We start from the raw sequence: 22,500 nt of genomic DNA on the forward strand, positions 1-22,500 counted from the left end.
TGTCGTGCCGTGACATGGGTTTAGCCACGCCAAACTCTTTTCCGCAGGGCATCCACGCCAGCATCTTAAATTAAGATGCAGGCACATTTACATGACTACAGCAGATTACATGGCGTGCACCATCTCACCGAAAACGACCATCCCCCCCAACACCAGACACAGCACATGATTACCAACTTACAATGTGAACCACGATGCGCACCAGACACAACTAATGCACACTCACAACGAGTGCATTCCCTGAGGTCAAGATTCCCCACATTCACATTCACGGAGCAGAATTAGCGGCGAGCCACCACGTCCCAATCCATCCTCCCATCTGTCCTCATCGCACTGGTTGCTTGCGAGGTCCGCGGTGACCAAAAGCGAAGCTATTCCGCTATTAATGTGAGGCATTAACATTTCTGCCGTGCCCAAAACGTTGACAACTGAAGGCCTCCTCCGCTCCAACCCCTCACCGTGCCGGAAAAAGTCTTAGAGACTGACCTCTGGGAATTAAGAGCATCACATGTGTGACACCGCCGACAACAAATGTGGCCCGACACCAAGATAGGGCCTGCTCATACATGGCCATGGGCCGATATTGGAAAACGCCGGGACGGAATGGCCGTCGTTTTTAACTCCCTGGCAAAAATGCGGTGCTGCAAATAACAGCGTGCCACGCAATGCCTCTCCTGAGGAGTCTTGACAAATACTGTTACCTCTGTTAAGCCTCCCCAAGAGATATAGCCTATACACACACACTCACACCCTTACACACATGTACTCGTTCTCATTCTCTCGTTCTCCCTCTCTCGTTCTCTCTCTCTCTCACAGACAGGCAAACCATTACACACACAAACACACACCCACACGGCTCAATAAAGCCTTCGTCGCACAAGTGCCCCAGTCTAAAAATTCCACTCTGGGTTTAAAAGCAGAGATGCGAAAACACGTTTGGGAGGAATGCCATATATGTGAATCCCCCCCCTTCTGAACAGGGGCTGGGAGGCAGCCTAGGCAGCTGAGCATGTCAGACACAGACCGACAGACAGACAGACAGACAGACAGACAGAGACGTCGGGAGCCCTTCCCATCATTTCACTTCCCCTCCTTCTATTATGTTCCCCCATCTTATGGAAATAGGCATACTATAAGTAGCGCGCCGCCCCTGCACTGAGCGCATGGAGCACGGCATCTCTGTCTCCAGACATATTTAGAACCCATGCCTAACCAACTCTCTCACACGCACTCACACACACACGCACACACGCACGCACACACACACGCGCACACACACGCACGCACTTTCACCCAGACACACAGCGTCTCTCACACACACACGGGACCAGGACTACCTCCCACCCCGACCCCCACTGCATGGGAACTGGAGGGCCCCAAGGGCCGTTGCTGTGCTTGCCCCTCTCCCATCCCTGACATGCTAATGCCCCAGACTACAGCCATACTGTGGCCTTTAAGGCTCAAGATGAGAGGAGAGTGGCCTTGACCTTGGCTGCATACTTGCAAAGAACATCTGTGGGATCGGGGTGCACCAAACGTCAGGGTCTCCCCCAGTACTTTAGAGTTAAGGTAGCCAGCAACCTTCACAAAAAGACCCTCCTACTTTGACTATGCCCTGAAAAGATGAAGAGTTTATGTTGCGAATGTAATTCCTTTACAAGAAGAGTATGAAGAATAGATTGATGGCGGCCCAACCGTGGCCTAATGGTAATGGTTCCATGCAGTCATTTGCAATCCTTCCCCATCACTCTCTCCCACTCACTTCCTGTCACCATCTCAAACTGTCTTATCAAATAAAGGTATAAAACCCTCAATTAAAAAAAAAAAAATAGATTGATGGCTTGTTCAATAAAGGTATAAAACCCTCAATTAAAAAAAAAATAATAATAATAAAGAATAGATTGATGGCTTGGTCATATCATAATTGATATAAAACTGTATAGCCTTTTCCCGTCATGGGAGTCACAAATGCTAACATCCGCACACCTTGACAAATGTTTTGCGGGAAACACTGATCACACTTAACACAAACACACGTACTTGGTGTATGCCATCATTTCCCTCCTGTAGGCTGTTACTAGAGTACCTTTCCTTTGCTAATTTATTCACAATGCCAAACAAGAAATTAGTTCAAGTATCTTGCCTACGTGTGGTTTAGTGTACAGCAAAGTACACTACAGTGTCATATAAGGTTTGCCACAGCCAAATATTTAAATCTTGTAAAAGAATACGTTAAGTATACCTTTGCCATTTTTTGTGTGGGTCATACCCTTTTCCCTTCATAGCAGGCCGTGCATACCTGTACAAGAATACCGAAGGACTAGCAATAGTCTATTGCACTGCCAGATGCTGCTAAGGTATAGTGCAAACAAAGTGTGTGTGTGTGTGTGTGTGTGTGAGTGAGTGAGTGAGTGAGTGTGTGAGTGTGTGAGTGTGTGAGTGTGTGAGTGTGTGAGTGAGTGAGTGAGTGAGTGAGTGAGTGAGTGAGTGAGTGAGTGAGTGAGTGAGTGAGTGAGTGAGTGAGTGAGAGAGAGAGAGAGAGAGAGAGAGAGAGAGAGAGAGAGAGAGAGAGAGAGAGAGAGAGAGAGTGAGTGAGTGAGTGAGTGAGTGAGTGAGTGAGTGAGAGCAAAGTGCGGAATGTAATAGGATGCCTTGGTTGGCTCATAATGTTGCCATGCATGAATAGGTTTGCGCTACTTTGTGTTGAAACCGCTTAAGACTCACGCAGCACAATGTGCAGTTTAGGCAGTCAGTGTATACACGATGAACCGAATCAGCATAAATCACAAGTCAATATTTGACAGGACAGCAGTACGTCTTCTTTCCAAAATTGTTAATAATGTCATGTGGTTTATGAATTATGCGTCTTAATAGGCAAAAACATAGAGCATGTCCACACAGGAACACACACACACACACCACAAAAGACTCACATTCAGCGCACGCACGCACGCACGCACGCACGCACGCACGCGCGCACACACGCACACGCGCACACACGCACGCACGCACGCGCGCACACACGCACACGCGCACACACGCACACACACACAAATCTTGGCGCACCTACAACCAAACCAAACGAGGGGTCAGAGGGTTTAATATTCCTCTTCACGCTTCGCCTCCATCTAACTCCTCATTCCTCAGATAGCGAGGTGTGAGGCCTTGAAAAGCTCCCGCAATGATGGCACACCACAGCTAAAGACTGGCTCCCGCCATGATGGCACACTGTAGAGACTGGCTCCCGCAACCTCAATTCTCTGACCCTGGCATCACCAACGGAGTGTCCGCTGGCACCAGGGGGGTGTTCTTAGAAGCTTGTTCAGTAGTAAACCAGGTTAAGTTAACCTTGTGGTAGAGGTAAGTCATCTAATAGAAGAGCTTGGAGCCCTCATGTTCTTACCTAAATGATGCATGTAGGTATGTCTATTGGCAGGTTAATCACTGTTGGTTAACTAAACCTGGTTTATCACTTACCCATGTTCTTAGCATACCCTCCTGGTGGCCCCTCTAAGAACTTCTAAGGTGCCCACCAACGATGTTAAAAAAAATAGTGACTATGACAAGGTTTAATAATCAGGTTTTTTTGTCTTAATTTGAGATTATTTCTTAATATTAATTAGTTCAAAACCACAGGAAAATTTGAAATATCAGAGACAAGACTGTTGGCTAAGCCATCTTGACTCACGAAATGTTAAGCTGCATTAAGCTGCTGTGGCCTAGTGGTTAAGGAGGTGATCAGAGAGTTGCAGGTTCGAATCCCACCCTACACCTCCATTCATGGCTGAAGAGCCCTTGAACAAGGCATTTTCACCTGCATTGCTCCAGGGACTGTAACCAATACCTTGTAAATAACTAAGTCGCCTTGGATAAAAGTGTAACGTAATGTAATTACAGCCAGTATGGCCTAGGCTATAACGCAGCACCAGCGGAGCACCATGCCATGCGGTGCAGTAGGCGTACCGTAACTTTCACACATCCTGCCTTGCTCTGATAACAATAATGGCACACGCCCCTTTCGTCCAGCCTCCACACATCTGAAGGGTTTACCCAGAGCACAGACCAGACAGACCAGGCCAGAGCAGAGCACCAGAGGTTAATGAACACATGGAGGCTGCTACATGGGGTGGGTTCCACATCCTCAATCACTGTGCCAGCCTGATGTCCAACTGAGAGCTCTGTCCCTGACCTTCCACACGCACGCACACGCACGCACGCTTCCACAAGTCGCGCACAAGTCACACACACACACACACACACACACACACACACACACACACACACACACACACACACACACACACACACACACACACACACACACACACACACACACACACACACACACACACACACACACACACTTGCTGCCTCAGTGACTGATGTTCTTGGCAGCCAAACATCACATGTCTGGACGGAGGTCGGTCAGAGCCAACAGGTTTCTGCGAAGCCAAAAACTGCTTTCCAACAATGAGAAATGAGTGTGGCAGCCACAGCCACACAAGCATGAATCAACAACAACCCAACAGAAAGAACTGTGAATAGTGACAGGTTGGTGAATGTGGGGCCCCTGCCATTAGGACTGCAGCATCTCCAAAAGCCAGTCAAACAAACAAACAAACAAACAAAACAAACAAACAAATTAATCTGTTTCAACAAAGTCAGTTTGGAAACCCACTTTTATTACTGTTGCACTTGGGGAAATCAAGTTTTTAAATCTACACGTGATTAATTTATACATGGGAAGCACTCAATTAAGTCTGACAGGGCCAAAAATGGCAAGAGTATGTGTGTGTGTGTGTGTGTGTGTGTGTGTGTGTGTGTGTGTGTGTGTGTGTGTGTGTGTGTGTGTGTCTTTGAGGGGATGCAACAAGAACTCCTCCTCACCTGGAGATTCACAAAGCAGTGCCAACAAGAGCGGCGCTGCGCTTTGTTTGTTGACACTGCGGCAGTTTGGCATTTTTAGGAGTTTCGGAATTGTCTGACTTCCTGTGTCAGGATCTAGCAATGAATGCTGGGATGGGAGGGGAGGGGAAGAGGGAACAGGGAGGGGCCTGGAGGAACATTCTGGACAATGAGGCCTTGGGACGACCCGACCGCACCAAAATAATTGCAGGAATGCCCCTGTCAGTTTGCTTTCTTTCTGTAACAGGATTTGCTGATTTCTGCAAAAAAACACGTAGAAATCTCAGAAGAGCATAATTTGAAATATTATGAAACATAATGTTTTAATTTTGAGGTTTGGTAAGATGGTGTAAAGCAGAAATGGCATGAAAAAAACAAAGCTCGAAGAAGAATAACAAACACTAAAACATCATGACTTGCGCGACTTCTAAAAGGAAGCGTGGCAATGCAGCTACCACCAGTGCTACACAAACACAATGTCTGACTCCCAACAGTGGACACAACAATAGCATATTTGCCAGCGGACAACACCACCATCACCACCCAGCTGGAAACAAGAGGTGGAGGGATGGGAGAGAAAAAAAAACAACACCCCAATAATAAAAACACCTACAGAAGCAGAAATGGACAGTCGGTCAGTTGGTTGGTGGCTGGAGCACGATGATCAGTGAGGTTTTTTTTTTTTTGACCGGCTCTGAATAACCGTTCGGACGGTGGCTGGCTGACAACAAGGCTGGCTCCCCTTTCCAGAATAATTGAATTTGGTGTGCTTTGTGACCACGTACAAAGGCCTCCCTTTGCGGAGCGGCAGGCCGGCAGCGGCCCTTGCATAACACAGCTAATAATGCAGGCTGGTGGGGCCGCCGCGCTGGAGCAGAGCAGAGACCAGAGAGCAGCAGCACAGAAGAGCAGATGAGCTGTAACTGAGCAGGGCTGAACTGGGTCCAAAAAGGAGCATGGGCATTTTTGACAAAGACCAGCCCCTCTTACAGCCTGTTATTCTCCAATATTATGTAGTATAATATTAAACATGGACTTAATGGGCTGTCGGTCTCTAAAAAAGACAAAGGAAAATGACAAAAACAACAGCATCTGTGAAAAAACAATGACATTGGCCTCTGAGGACTGTTGGCCAACCGTGAAAATGCCCTGTATGCCAGATTACTAGCCCTGTTACTGAGCTACCAAGTAGAATACAATGTTAGTAAATCTTCCTCCCGGAACCTAAGAAACATACAGATATACAGAATTGGTAGCACATCTGCCTCCTATAGTAGCCTAGGTGGAGTTTGTTGTTTTGTTGATGTTGCGGGTTCGAGACTGGGTCGGGACCTCTACAACCCAGAACAGGAAGCAGCAGAGCAGTGCTGGGAGTGGGGAGACTCAGAGTGCATCTTAATATGGGACCTTGCCTCCTCCACTTGCCTCCTCCACTCGCTTCTCGTCATGATGACATCACTGACAACAGCATTATATTTCAATATCTTGCAAAAGCCCAGGAGACGGAGCGAGGAGACAAGCGCAAGTGGAGGAGGCAAGGTCACATATTGGGATGCACCCTCAGAGTCCTAGGGGGGGCAAAGCTGGTCCAGGCCAAGTTGGATTGGATGGAGATTTGAGTGGAGGTGGGCAGGTGAGGGTGAGAGGTAGAGGGCTAGGACTGGGAGGGGGGAGGCGGTGTCGAGTCTCAGAGCAGCAAAGATGGCCCAGGCTGAGCTGGGGCTGACATTAGCTGAAGCAGGGTGGTGGAGAGTTTGGAGTGGAGTTGAACACTTTTGTCCCGAGAGGCGCAGGGGCAGCGTTAGGAATGGATAGATGGTGTGGTGGGATGGGGCGGGGGGGTTGAGCCATGTGGGAACTGCCTCTGTTGGGCAGCTTTGTCTGCGGCCACTGGCATATGGAAGCACCCACCTCTCCAGTCCAGCACCTCTCCCTCCCCTCAGCCCCACCACCCTCACCCCACCCTCTGCTGGCGCTCTGGCAGCCCCGGGCGTTAGTGTAGGCAGTGTTGCCAGATGTGTCTGACCAAATCAAATCCCGCCCAAAAGGTTCTCAAAAAATGTCAAAATGCGCTGAATTCCAGCCAAATTCAGCAAATTACATTGACTTCTATGGGCCCAAAACGGCTGAAAAATAACGCCAAATGGCCAATTTTTCCCGTTTTTACCCCCAGACGCTCATCCCAAGTAGCCCAATTGGCAACAATCTGGCAACACTGAGTGTAGGCATGCCTGACATTGTGTTCATTCCTCAGGGACAAAAAACCCTCCCTCATCCCCACAAAACACCTTATCTGCAGGGGGACTGGCAGTGGTGGGGGTTATGTAGGTTAGACGGGACTGAGGACTGAGATACCTCTCAGACAACAGCTTGCCTTTTCTCCACAACGCCCTTGTTTGTTGTACAGTTTTCATTGAGCTGTAGATGCTAATCAATATTTCTTGAATAAAAACACAAAAGGCAGACAGGGATTGAGGGTCTATCTGTCTGTCTCTGACAGATGTCAGACTGTAGGAAAACAAAACATTTTGAGTGTGAACATGGTATGAGAGGGATCATAGAACATTCCCAATATCCAGGCTAAAGACAAAGAATTTAATGGAATGCACACAGACAATATTGGGCATGTAGGCAATGTATTCATGTGTGCCAATGTATATATTTGCCCATCTATATTTGTGACCGTGTTCTAAGTCTGAGAGAATTGGGCACTAGCGTCAGAGTAAGATCTATTATGGTGCTGGAATAATGTCCTCTTTGGCAACGACGACACGACTCCAGCGGTTTCCCAGGTGACTGCGTAGTGAATTCGCACGCAGGTCCTACTTTTCACTACAAGTCGTCACATAGCTGATGCCACCTCATAAAAACCATCCCCCTGGCCTAGGAGGCCTGGCGATGCATGCCTCCACTGACGCACACATGTCACGTCACGTCACGTCACATCAGGGACATCCCCAAATGCCACAAATTTGCACAAGACGATGAGCTCACACCAGTTTGATCTACGTAGCAACTCACATGTGAGGTGTGCAGGGACAGAGGGAGAGGAGGGGTAGAAGTGAGGTGCAGTGAAAACTTTTTAGGGGTGTGGGACAACGCGTCTGCACAGACGTCAGCGAGCGTTTGGTCGACCAGTTCAAGGTGCGTCACCGCGGAGGCAGTATGCAGACCCTTGCGACGAGCATCACTGGGGATAAGCAAATGCAGGAGTTGCAAGGTGGGTCTGCAATCACATCGATCCCGCGAGAGTCTAACATCATGACACATGTCACTGCATGACTGAAATTTGGCAAGTCGGACAAGATTTCTAACCATCATGCAACATTTCCATCCAGAATGCATTGCTGTCTGCATGCGGAAGTTGACAAGATGTCCTCTGTCCATCACGTGCATAGGCATACTGGATTGAGTAAAATTGCTTATTTTAAAATAAAAACACTGGAACACAGAAAGCCTGTCCTGCCATCACGACGGTTGACTGAAAACAGGCCTCACGGGAGTCAGAGGAGCTCAGCAGACCTGTCTCGTGATGACTCAAAACAAGTGCAGTAACACTAGTGCTGATGAATTGCTTTCCTTCAGGGTGGCTATGTCCTAGTGCGGAGAGAAAAAGAAACTGCAAGAAGAAAACACAGGAAGGACATTTCTTTTCTTTAAAAAAAATGTTAAAAAAAACCAATAGGACCCCATGGTTGACCTCTGACACGCAAAACCGTTGGCCACAATTAAACTACAGCCACCGCAGTGTTGAAACCCCAGACACTTTTTTTAATACTTAAAAAGATAACCACCATCCACTCCTCAGGAATCAGCTCGAGATAAAATATCTCTGAGAGACAGCTCAGAGACAGAGACCGTGGCGGTGCTGGCTCGGCCGAGCAGGCTTCCATCCGCACTACGCAGCTGGGCTTGGTGGCTTGGTGTCCAGCGTTGCGGTGAGGCAGTAACTTCAGCCGCAAGTAACAAAAGCTGGTAATCATATGACTGCCAGCAAGTGGGGGACCGGGGTGGTGGTGGTGCATTTGTAGTGGTGGAGGGGTAAAGTCGTCGAGTAGATCAGGTTTTTCTTATCTAGATTCCAGTCAGCTACTCGGCTCCTTCCAAAACAAAAACAAAGAGAGAAAAAAGGAGGCTCGGCTAGACACGGCATGACAATGAGGCTTACCGACACCACAGCTGTCAAGTCCAAGCATTCTACCGAGCCATGAAAAGTGGCTTTTATTTGTTTCACTTTTCAGAAATGTACACTGAAGAGTAGCCCAGTCGAGTGGGGAGTGTAACTGACCTATTGTAAGGCTGCAGATAAGCAGTCCTTCCAGTTGGTAAGCGGCGGACTCGGAGTGACACTTGAACTCATTATTACACACTCTCCTGCAAAAGTTGATCTTATTGACACATTAACACATTACACACAGGCTGATGACCATTAGATCACCTCTACTTACACCAACCGTATAGAGTCCGTCCCTCATACTTGCATCAACTTTGGTATACAGTACGAGACTAAATATTAGGCCAATGAGGCATTATTAGTGTCAAGGCAAATGAAATACCAGACGAACTAATAACAACCTTTTTAAGTTATTATGAGATTATCCCTTTGCACAGATTATCTGTGAACATCCCCATTTTAATGTAATCCCAATTTGTAAGCCTTGGCCAAGGATTACACTTTATAAAATTGGGGCACTAATCTCCCAAACAAAAGACATATGCTACTTCTCTTGATAAGCTTGGACTGCCATCATGTTCACACACATAACACAGAGGAGACACTTGTACAGTGTAGTTCTAATCACTCCCACTGTCTGGAAACAGCACAGTTTTGTACATGTCTTTAAAGCTCTTATCTCATCACCTTGATTTCTTTCCCCCCATCCCACGCAACATCTTCATCTTACAAAAAAATGACAATGCTTACAATTTATCTCTTTAAATACCATGACTGAGCTGGATGAATACAAGACTTTGAAGATACATTTTCCACCATGTCTACTTGCACTGCAAACCTGCAGTCAGGGATGCTTCTATTGGTTACTGGTTCAACCCATCATTCACAGTGGTTCACTGCTATAGCTTGAACAAGCACTTCTGAAGAATGACTGACCAAACCTCAGTCAAATATCACCCGCTTAATGACAATTAAGCTTACGCATTTCTCAAGAAAAAAATGTTGGGTAAGGCACAGCTTAACCAAGTATGCACACATTTTCAGAGATGTCTTTACACAGTCATCACTTCACTAGGTGCTAAATCAACACTTACAATTAACCCCATTACAACTCTGGGGTGCATTTCTCAAAAGGGAAGTTGTTAGCCTGTTAGCAACTTCGGTAGTTGCCAATGGGAAAATGCATTGAAAACAACAAAGTAGCTAATGTAGTAAGCAACTTTGGTTTTGAGAAATCCACCCCTGTATTAAAGGCATATGATAAATAGAACTGTCATTACACTGAGCCTTAGGACGTGTATACATACTTGGTCAGATGAAGTACTATATACATTTTTAAAGTGTTTTTTTTCCATAGTCAGACTTAACACCAGAGTCGGGCGTCTGTACATTTTGTTTTCACAAGCTGTCAATCTTGAAGAGGTGATTTAACATGAGCCTCTTGTCAAAAAGAAAAACACATTACATTGATGGCTTTTCACTTTGCCCTCACGGACCGAGGAGAAAAAAAGGGCTATTGTAGCCACAAGGCAAACCCAAACAGACGAGCACAGTGAAAACCAGAGCAAGCTGATAATGCTCTTCCTCTGAATACAATAGCGTCCACCCTACTCCTGGGTCACCCTCCTATACTGAGGCCCAAGTCAGAGGTGCTGAAATTGTTGCTCATTGTTTTAAAGTCAATGACCACAGTTTAAAAAAAGTGTGTGTGTGTGTGTGTGTGTGTGTGTGTGTGTGTGTGTGTGTGTGTGTGTGTGTGTGTGTGTGTGTGTGTGTGTGTGTGTGTGTGTGTGACCTTGCCACCGGCAGCAAATCCCTCCCCATTGAGCTGAGGCCTGGGCCTGGGGCTCGGTGGGTGAGAAGCGGTGTGTTTAAATGGCTCTAGCTGAAAGCCTGGTTTTAGCTCGTTTCTAGGCTGGGGGAAAACACAGCACATCCTTACAGCACAGCTTTCCCACTGGCCCAACTAGCATTCCACACATATTTGCACACGGAACTCTGGGAGCTACAGTTCAATTCTCCCTTTCATTTGGGGTTCTGTTTGCATTAATGTTTTTTTGCTATATAAAACATTTTGGTTTCTTTTGAGGGAAAAAAACAGGGCCATATGTTTTCATGGCCCTAAAATTAAATGTTTTTCTTGAGCACAGAAAAATGATATGTACATTTAAACTGTGGGTCCGGTCATCAGGAAACCTGAATGGCTAAACATAAACTTAATCTTCTTGATGCTGGTTCTGACTTTAGCGTGTTTAACTGCCCATCTGAACAATATTCAGTTGTGTGGGCAAATTATTTAATAACAAAAATCTGACTGTCGGCCTACATAAATACCAGTGACGGGAAACAGCAGCAGACAATAACATCTGCATTCAACATCGACTAGTACAGTAGAGGGCCTGTCAGTCAGACACATCCAGAGGAAACCCCATCCCTCTCACTCTACCTTCATAGGCCTACATCAAGGGTAGGGTTAAGGGGAAAAACAATCCCAATATGGATACAACAGACTTGCCCAACGAAATCTAAACCATTCCAACTCCCTGGCTCTGATAAATAAAATAAAAAAAAACCTCTTACACTGATGAAAGGAACCAGCATTAGTACTGGAAAGGAATTTAAGCAATAACATTGACATTTAGAGGGCTCTTAAAATGTCCATGCTTTTCATTGTTTTGATTTAACATACTAGGCCATAGCCCTACAGTGAGTCCCTCAACAATGGGATGTTTCCCACATTCTGGCCTGGCCTTGTCGAATTACTATTACTCCAGTATGTTGGCTTGTAAAAATGTCATCACATCAAGTCAAATGCAAATTTCGGTTGGTACAGAAAGGCAGACACTGTGCCTGAAATAGGCCATGACTAGCCTACTTGTCTACATTGTAGAAATGCAGAGGACTTTTTCATACCAGTGATGCAAATGGCTACACCTTCGTCTTCTCTTTCAAGATAACCTTACTCAAAACAATGGATATGTTACTAATAGTTCTTGTGAGAGTCAGTAGTCTAACAACATTAACAGCTACGACGCCATGGACAAGTATGGGTGGTTGAAAGGGGGCACCACACGTTGCCGATTTTGAGAAACTGTCCTGACAAACCGTGAAAAACACCCACTGTTGTAGTCAGCACCACAGCGGCTCAAATCAACTCCACACCACACTGACATGTCGCTACAACAGCAGCTCCCACACCACGACATAATGTTTCCACTGAATGATAGGCCTACTGTAACATCACTTTGTGGAACCACTAAAACATTAGCCGATACATAATAGCAAAAGTTGATACATGTCCCGTTGGATGTCTGAGGGTTATTGTTCTTTGTGTGGCTGAAACACGCATAGACTCCCACTTATAGTAGCCAAACAAAGTGTACGAATCTCTGGGAAAGATAGATCAACCTTATCATTAGTCTGTCACACCATTTGTGGTTTTGGGTTTGCTATCAATTCTCAACTTCTTGGGATAGTCATCATCGCGAGCCCCCGCCCTCGCGTCGCAGCCAACTCTGGATGCGATTGATTAATGCTTAACGACTTTAATCGACAGATAAACCAGAGGGTTTTCCTCATGATGGAGGAGCCGAGATTTATTGCTCAGGGTGACCGTTTACCTGTCTCTTGGGTCAATCCAAGAAGTTTGTCGAGTGTTGTGGTCAATGTAGAACACTCTGCCATCGTAATCCCGTGCTTCCTCCCAGCCCGCGGGCAGCGGCAGCTCCGAGCTTTCTCTTCGCTTGTTGCTGCTCACCCACGGCATAGCGTTGGGATGGTTGAGGGGGATATCGCCAGCGCCAGACCCCCTGCGTTTTCTCCAAAAAACTACGACTTATCTTCTACTGCATCACAAACATTTTCTTTCTGCGACTTAAACGACAAGAACACAAAACAACTGAATCATATACTCGAAAGTAAACGACACAGGCTTGCCTGCATCCACTATCTAAAAACTTTTGCAGCGTTCTCATGACTCTCTGCCTCGGTCCTCCATGTTTGCCTCCTCGAACACTTCATTCCGTGGTGTCCATATTCGGGCAAAGGACATTTGCATAAGGGGTGCCCACGAGACAGAACGTAGGATTAAAACGAGCGCGCTGGTCCAATAGAGTGAGCCGCATGATTTTGACATTTTAGTGGCAGAAGGAAGGTAACCGGTTTACTTTGGTTTATAAAGAATAGCCTATTCACTTTTTCAGGTATATTATTGCGTGAAAAAAAAAAACCTGGGAAATATAATGGAAAGATATGCCACATAACTCTTCATTTAGGCTATGTATTTGGGCGATGTATTTTTGTTAGATTGGCCCATACAAATGGTTGTCATCCCCACTGACTTCATAATTCTTGCTGCATAGCACATTTTGTCACCCATGAAGACACCCAGAAGTTTTGGGTTATTATTCTGCATAGCCCATTTTTAGTTTGGACGAACAGGCCAGGGCCTAGTTCTTGCTAATTTGGTGAAATAAAATAGGCTACTAGGCTATACAAATATGCCTAATTTAGCCTAACAATATAAAAACATAGGCCTATTGTGAATAAAAGTGAATAGATAATAAAGAAATGTGTAAAAATACTTGGACAGTAACATCAGCCTTTTTAACGTTGGAGCGCCCCACTGTGACAGGTATTGCCTACTTCAGCATGTAGCCTACTTATCACCAATAGGCAGTGGGCCAGGAATCATAGCTCATCTAGAAAATGAGTTTCGTTGTGACCGTTTAGTGGCAACTTAAAAACATGTTTTCTTGATCAATTTGGGGGTGCTGAATCCAAATCTGCCTGTTGCCACGGCGTCAGCCTGCACATTTGGCCACCACAAGGGGCGCTATATTAATTTTTGCTTATTTATGGGTAGAAACAGAGTTTTAAAGTTTTCCTTCCTGTTCAGTAATAACATTTTACAGATTGCTTTGTAACAACATTTTCCATGAAATTTTGGACCATTTCTTTACTTCAAACCATGTTTTTCTCCAAACATGACAGTTGATTGGTTGAATTATAGAACAACATGCATTGCATACATTACAATCTAGACTCAAGATGGAAGAAAATACTAAAATATGACTATTTTGCAGGATATTCTGTGCGCGTCATCATGGCTCCCTATGCGGGCGCCATTGAACATGTGGAACGCCATGCCCTCTTTGAAACTTTCATATCCCTTGCCAGTATTAATTAGGCCTATGGACTTTATTAACTGCTACGTGAAAGTTTACACGTTTGCAATGTGTTCATGCCTTGTAATCTAGCATATGGATGCACACATTAGAGTCACAAACCCTATATTCATATTCAAACATTTCACACACGCATCCACACATTCTTAGTTAGAACTATTGTACTACTCCCCATACAAAGGAAAACATAACTCCAGCTGATCAAACTGTGCAACTGAGAGAAGTGACTTCCAAGTTTTTTGTTTAATCCTTATTATTTCTTTGAGTTCCGACACAGTAGTAGACGTACAGTAGTTGCTGTTGCCCTTGTACTGCTGCAGAGATCTGAATTACTATTTTCTCAATTGAATAATTATAATATCATTATAATAAAAAGACCATGGCTATAAGATTATTGGTAAAATGGGCTCTGCATGGAATAATGATGACACATTGATACAATTATTACAGTATGCAGGCCTATTGATACCAAAATTGACCTTTGACCCATAGTTGGCGCACTATTACTGGATATTCCACCTTGTGTCTATCATTCTTGTGTCAAAGGGTCACGTAAAGACAACATGCAATAACTGACGTGGTGATTACTTGTTTTGTGCTCATAGTTATGACAAGCCATAATCTTCTAACCCTCCACTGCACAACATTGCCCTCTGGCAACACAATGTTTTTAAAGCCTCATGTCCAGTGTGTGTCTCTTTACATTATCAAAACCAATCAGAATGTTAGAAAAGACATGAAGGAACAATTTAGAGTGGTTTGGATGACACTATGTTGTAGTATTTGAAGGCGAGACTTCCTCTTGGGGTGCGAAGGACACAAGATCTTTTGCATTATTAGTGATAGTAAACATGATAAAATCATGAAATAAAAAATAATTTTATGCGCACAAGGCTGTATAGAAGACTCTTATCAGGTTTTAAAAAGGGTTTCCCTTTGTGATTGTTTGGAACACTTTGTCTTTGCGTTGCCTCAAGGCAATGTTGTTCGATAAAGGGGTACTTTTTTGGGTGACTTTGTTATTATTGTTTTGTTTGTGTGTGGTTGTGTAACCACATCATCACATATATTTTATGCAGTAAAGACAACAACTAAATGTTCTGAAGTACTTTTTAAAATTGGAAATATCGTATACATATCTGATATTTTATAATGTATACACATTTTGACAAACAAAATGAATGTAATAATGCTTTATGGATGAGCGCATCAGGATCTGCATGCTAGAGAAATTTCATCTGAAGTTAGGTACTGTAGGTCAGCAATGCCAGTGATGAACATCTAAATGTAGAAGAGAGGGAGTAATGGTATAAACATCCTGTAGAAAGAGACTATATATATAGAGACAACAGTTAGTGTGCTTTGACTTTATCAATTAGTCTGATTCTTAGGTAGGCTCCTACCCAGTACCACTATTGTAGTACCCAGGTGGTCTGAGCTTGAAGCTGGATACAGCAATTCTCCCCCATATTTAGAGGAATAATAAGCATAAACTACTGCTACTTGCACAAGTGAGGGTTAGGAGCTGAGGACATACAGTAGGCAGGCTGTCTGTAGATCATGTGCCCATTTGGAGCAAAATTTCCCAGAAGCCATATATCACAAAGGAATATCTTAGTTTCACTTCAAAACTATTACTTTTAGTTATATTCTGCATTTATTGTAGGGTTTGTACAATTAAATGTGGTACATGAAAAAGGACGTTGTATCCACCATCATTGAGGTGTCCCCCGATATACAGCATAATTGCTCCCGTTTCCATCGAGGCTCAGAAAGAAATTTTGGACTGGGAATATAGTATAGAGTTCATTTCTTCCTGGACTTTGCTGCCCAGGGGTGGGCTGGTGACGGGGCCCTAACCCACTGCATAGTTTGCTTATGCCTGGGCCAGCCCTGCCTGAGTCCTACAGATTAGCCTATCCTTGTAGGTCACTTGCACGGAATTATGGCTCACATGCAGTGGGTGTCTCCAATGGCCCACTTCTGGACACACAGCAAATGGGAGATAACTTTGCTTGTCCAGCTTCAAACTCAGGCCCTCGGGGTGCCAAATGTGCAATATGACCACCACACCAAGCAGCCAGTCTCATTAACATGACATTTAGGACACACACACACACAAACCTAGTAATGATCATTCCATCACTGTGCACCTCTGTTTACGTGAGGTAATTGCGTGTTTTGTTCAATTTTAAACTGAATAAAAATAAGAATATTGGGCCTACAGGATAAATAATAATAAAAAAAAAATATATATATTTTATCAATAAAATGTCTCAAAATGAACAAAAAAAAAATCATGCATAGCCATATTGTGTGCAGTAGAGGGCTAATTATCAGTAATGTCAAGCAATGTATGTTGAGTTCAAATTAATTGTTAACCTGTGGTACTTTTGTTGCCATGCCATCTTCTTATTTTACAACATCAAATAACTTTTCACAAAGTATGTTTAATAGAATATACACATTAACAGTAGCTACAGTGATTTCAAGCAGTTCATTCACCTACCACATGGTGGCGCTATGCCTAACTGCCATTTCACACACAGAGAAATGTTGGTAGGCATAATACACAGTAATCTGGGAAGTTTCACACTTGTGAAGCACTCCAAAAGGAGTTGGTGACACATTTCCTGTTGAATGGACAATTTTAATTAAATTCCCACATTACCAAATGTCGCTATTTCAACCTTTGTTTTTTAAATCAATGTGCAACTTTTGACGATGGCAACACCTGGAATATTGATTTATGTACTATCAAGTACTTATATCAGCAAAAACCAAGTTGCCACCTGATCACTCCGACGAACCTGCAAGATAGGATTTCTGGCCCGCTGCCTACAAGGGTTTGTGTTACATTGAGTCGGTCATTTATTTGTAGTAGAAAAGATAGGCCTACTCATTGCCTGCACTCTGAGGAAGATCATGACTACCTTGGTCCTGTAAGTAGGCCTAACGTTGTAGGCCTGTAAGTTCCCATGTGGACAACATGTTATTGGCCGATGCAACCTGATAAAATGTAGCCTAAGCTATGCAAAAATGATATCAATCAATGTAATAAAATCAAACAGTAGGTAGACCTACACCAGGTAATTGCTGCATTTATTATCATTTAGGCTACAGAGCAACCAGATAGCTCTTGCAACATGTTATGTAGCCCATTTTTTTTCCCTGAAAAGGTTTTTGACGCCCCCACGTGGATCCGTAAAGAAACTACACAATGGACCCACTTCAGCAGCAACTTTAGTGGGCCTACAGGAATGGGTGAATGAAAAGTAGCAACTTGAGGAAGAATGGTTGTCAGGTTGTGCAATGAGAATTTCATCTGAAAAGCTAGAAAAATACAACAGACACTAAGCTCTCTCTCTCTCTCTCTCTCTCTCTCTCTCTCTCTCTCTCTCTCTCTCTCTCTCTCTCTCTCTCTCGCTCTCTCGCTCTCCCGCTCTCTCCCTGTATGTCGATAGCCTATAATATAGGCCTAAACCATATGTAGGGCTACCACAAGTAGACCTATGGTGTCAATTCAGGTTGAAGACAAGCTGTTGAGTATGTAGCACAGTGGATTTAGGGTTCTTGTGCCAGCACTTACAGTAAGCTTGTAATATCACTGAGCTGCACCAAATCTCCAGCAGTTAAACCATTCATTACAGCAGATTCTGTGGGAGAGAGAAAAAAGCACACTTAACTGCTCCAATATGACTCACACGACAGTTGTTTTGTTTTTTCGCTTCGAAACAGCAAAAAAAAAAAAAAAACGTGACAGTTTCAGTCAAGTCAGTGGAAGATTGACGTTTGTGACCCATTGCTAATCTGACTGACCCGCTTGGTCAGTGACATTTTGCGGGTGCCAATTTGCACACGTTTTGCACAGTAACACCAGGTTTCATTGTTCCTATTTAATCTCCCCTTAGTCCAATGAGGGGTGCTCAAACATGTTTTAGAGCTTTGGGGACACGCAAGGAAATACTTAGTGTAATTCACCATAGCACATACACATGTAATTCTCACTGTTCGATTGACTGGAAAGGTAAAAACAAAAAAGTGTATGTGTAATAGCATTACCTTGCTCGGGTAGTTAGTATCTCCTTTAGATAGTTGATACGCCTATATGTGAGATGTTTCCAGCTCTAATGATATTAATTATTCAAGTTTATGTTTGTAGTAGGCTACAAACACAGTGACCCTAGGCCCATATACGGTCCAGTGCTAGATTGGGGCCATTTTTGCACAGCCCTGCTAAATAATGGCTGGTCCAGTCTTTAAAAACATAAAACCCAACAGCTGGCCCACCGGGAAATAACCTGTATGCCAGATTCGCTATCCAGGCCCGAGACTAAAAGTCTCAGGGTCTGACTAGAATGCATTCTTGCATAAAAATCTAAAAGGGGGCTTGCCTTTTGGGCCAGAGCTGAGCAGTTTTAGCAAAATAAATAACATAGGCCCTACATGCTATTTTAACTTGTCGTGAGGGGGGTTTCAGCCGAGAATCGGGCCGATAGACGTGTAGTTTGAGCCTAGCTTTAATTGGCAATACCTGTTCTGGTTCTGGCTACTGACAGTTACTATTGTCCAGTTAAAGCAGACTGCTGAGTCATTCCATTTTTTTTAACTCACTGTAGTTCAAAAAGTAAAAAGAATTGGCACAGGAAACTGGCACCAGTCAGAGTCAGACTCCAGACCTCTCTAACAACGTAACCAACCAAGTTTATAGGTTAAATAGTTCAGTCAAAAAATGGACATCTTGAGGCCGATGCGCTGACCTCTTAGCACACAAACTTCAAAATGAATAAGAAAATCCCATTGGGATTTTTAAATTGCTGTACAGAGTTTGCACATGGCATTTTCACCAGTTGGAGTCATATTTCAGACCTCTCTAACAAAGGTTCAATCAAGTTTATAGGTGAAGGTGTTGACGTTTTATGATCGAAAACCTACACTAAGAGACCAGAGTGTGACAAACATTCCATCACAGCATTCCACCGTTGCTTTCTATGGGGACCAAAAGTTGTACAAAATTGACACAAAAACGGCATAACATCCCATCTCCAAGCCAAGCCTGTCGTTTCAGTGTTTAATCTGTGTCTCTATCTCAAAAGGCCTAGGAGCTTATACGTTTTCAGTTTTTTAAAGATTGACACAAGAGTTGCTAAGGGAAGCCCACGTAGCCCCTTAATGCACGCCGTACCTCCTGTGGCACGCTGTAATAGACATTGAAAGTGAACCACTATAGTACTACACTACTATGACAATGCATGGGGCCTTTAGTAATACATTACAACTTGATCATTGTCATCCTGGTAACAGCTAATTTATAATGCTGTGTCTTAAGGGGTTAATGAAATGAATCAGAATGTTTATTTTGCTTCCTGCGTCCTAAATGTCATGTTAGCCATGTTAGACTATGCACAATGGCAACCTAGGCCTGATTGTGTGTGTATTGTTGAGTGGAAAATATAGGGCTATTTTTAACCCTACTGTTGCCCTCAGATTTTGTAACATCCGTGATGATGTGTGATGTGATGTGATCCTGGGGTGCCGTGGTGGAGGTGCTATGATGGTGCTATAGGGAGCAGTTTGTGGATTTTTATCAAAACTCCATTGCAGCACTAGCCACCACTACCAAATATTTTGCCTTGAATTAGCCGGGGCAGTTCTAATTTCAACAGGAATCTGGTTCCAACATTTGGCAGCATAATGGTTAAATGCCATTTCACCTCCTCTGGATTTTGCCTTAGGCTCAACCAGCAGATGAGACTCTGAAGACCAAAGGCATCTTTTAGGATGGTATTGCTCTGGCATATATGCAATATATTTAGGGCCTTGGCCATTGAGTGACTTGCAGACAATGAGAAGAGTTTTAAACTTATGTCTAAACATCCCTGGGGGGCAGTACAATAATCTAAGCACTGGAGTGATATGATCTCTTTTCTTTGTTTTGGTCAGAATTCTAGCAGCAGCATTATTTAGATTAGTTCCGCCTGCCTGAGTGACTTTTGGGGAGGGTTTTGCTAGTCAACTCAGCCAGATCCTGTTTAGATACAAAATCTTCAATCTTAGCTGATTTAATTATCCCAGGTCCTCGGCGTAATGGTACAGCGAACTAGTCCACTGAGTCACTCCCTCTTAGAGTCCTTAAGTTTCAGTGCTATTATATATAATTCCAATGAATGCATACTGAGGCACTCATTGTTTGAGATTGTGATTATGCTGAGAGTGCAGATATTGTGATGATTAATAAATCTTAGAACATTTATGACCATGTTTTTTCTATTGTGCTGACTTCCTTGGTCGTAAGGATGGTGTGTGCGTATGGGCGTGTGGACGTGGGTGAGTGAGTGAGTGAGTGATTGAGAGAGAGAGAGAGAGAGAGAGAGAGAGAGAGAGGAAGAAAGAAAGAAAGAAAGGAGAGAGAGAAAGAGGGGGAGGCTTTGCGTACATGATGACATTTTTTCACAGCATTAATTTCATCCCGGGCCTCCTACTGTCAGCCATTGCATTTCAAATGCACAATACATACTTTTGTTTCCACACACACACAGACTGACACACTCACACAAGGACGCACTTTCTCTCACTCTCTCTCTCTCACACACATACACTCTCTCTCTCTAGTCACATGCCTCCAGATGCCTCCAAATGCCGCATTTCCCAGCGCTCCTGCCACTGCCCATGAAAGGTAGGAAAGACATATGTACCCTCAAACCGCTAAATCACATTTCTCTTCAGAGCTTCTAACTCAAATTGTGGTGTTATCAGAATGGCAATAACCAAGCTCTACTGTATTACTAAAGGCACTGTGGCACAGTAGTGTAGTAGTAGGGTAGTAAAGTCTTCAATGACCATTATAGCGTTCCACTGGTGGTCGCAGTGTGCATTATGAGGCTACTTCTGGAGGACGTATGTACCGCTAGTTGGCAATACAGTAGCCCAGGGGTCCCCAACCTTTCTGGTTCTAAGGGCTTCTCGAGGACTACCAAGGGCTACCCGAGGGCAACTGAGGGCTACCCAACGTCTACTTGTTTGTTCAAAATCCTCTACTGATGTCTTGACATCATACCCAAATCACATTATGATTGAATAATATTCTGCTAATAGGTTATAAGAAAACTATTTTATATAAATTAAGAAAAACATTGACTGTGACTAAAATCTTGTAGTGGTCACTGTTTACTAACATTCTTGGTGGGCGCATCAGAAGCCCCTGGAGGGCTACCTGACGCCCGCGGGCACCACGATGGTGACGCCTGCAGTAGCCTATATTTAAAGGTGCACTGTGTAATATTTTTAGTGGTTTATTTCCAGAATTCATGCTGCCCATTCAGAAATGTTATATTTTTTCACAAATACTTGCCACCACCACCAAATTCTAAGTATTCATTATGACTGGGAAAATTGTGCTTTTCATACATGAAAAGGGGGATCTTCTACATTTAAAATTTCCAGGAATAGACATTTTTTTGCTGCAAAACATACTGTAATTTGGTCATACTACTAAATGTTAGCTACTTTGTAAATATACATGAAAAGATCAAATTCTACTCAGTGCACCCTACACAGTGTGTCTTTAAAAAGGTTGGAATACTGTATGTACAAGTTACAAAATACTGAACAATACTGTAGCCCATGTACAATATTTTACAGAGGGGAAAGTATAGCATGTGGTATTGTATGCTGTTATGAATTTAGTTTTTAGGTTCAACAGCTTCAGTAGCTACTAGGCTTCCTTTGGAAAGGCTGATAGTAAAGGCCTGGACAAAGAATATTGTGTTATCACAGCAGCTCAGCCCCTTGTTAATGTTTTTTTTCTACCAGTCTGACATTTTTTATAGCACATCATGCTTTTTGTGCTCTGAGTGCTGTTTGTAATCAGCCACTGAATGAAATAAAGCGCTTGCATCAAGGCATCAAAAGGCTCCATGGCGTGATGCACATTGCACATTTGGCTTAACATGCAGTCGGTGGAAAAGCGCTCTCTCTCTCTCTCTCTCTCTCTCTCTCTCTCTCTCTCTCTCCCCACACACACACCCTTCTCTCCACCTTCTCTCCATTTCTTTCTCTCTTTATTTCTTTCTGTCTGCTTCTCATTTTAACGATCATCCTCTACTTGTGTGCCTCTTTTCTTTCTCTTTTCGCTTTACTTCCTCATTCTCATTAATTCTACCTCCTTTGTCTCTCTACCCCCAACCACCCACCCCATTCTTTGCTTCTTTCTTTCTTTCTTTCTTTCTTTCTTTC

The 22,500-nt window shown here is 43.8% G+C and overlaps 2 protein-coding genes across 6 annotated transcripts in view; one reads left to right on the plus strand and one right to left on the minus strand.

Moving 5' to 3' along the window:
- wwc3 (WWC family member 3) overlaps nucleotides 1–13,088 on the minus strand; it is an 81,113-nt gene extending 68,025 nt beyond the window's left edge. For all 5 annotated transcript variants that reach the window (XM_063200933.1, XM_063200932.1, XM_063200931.1 and 2 more), the window contains exon 1: nucleotides 12,700–13,088. In XM_063200933.1, the coding sequence (XP_063057003.1) occupies nucleotides 12,700–12,845 (146 nt within the window). In that variant the 5' untranslated portion in view covers nucleotides 12,846–13,088. The remainder of the gene's footprint in view (nucleotides 1–12,699) is intronic.
- A 7,806-nt stretch (nucleotides 13,089–20,894) lies between these two features.
- Nucleotides 20,895–22,500, plus strand: part of cldn33b (claudin 33b) — a 6,968-nt gene continuing 5,362 nt past the window's right edge. Inside the window, exon 1 of the mRNA XM_063200111.1 lies at nucleotides 20,895–20,941. Coding sequence (XP_063056181.1) covers nucleotides 20,902–20,941 — 40 coding nt within the window. The 5' untranslated portion in view covers nucleotides 20,895–20,901. The remainder of the gene's footprint in view (nucleotides 20,942–22,500) is intronic.

Source organism: Engraulis encrasicolus, chromosome 6 (genome assembly GCF_034702125.1).
Source record: "Engraulis encrasicolus isolate BLACKSEA-1 chromosome 6, IST_EnEncr_1.0, whole genome shotgun sequence".
Lineage (NCBI taxonomy): Eukaryota > Metazoa > Chordata > Actinopteri > Clupeiformes > Engraulidae > Engraulis > Engraulis encrasicolus.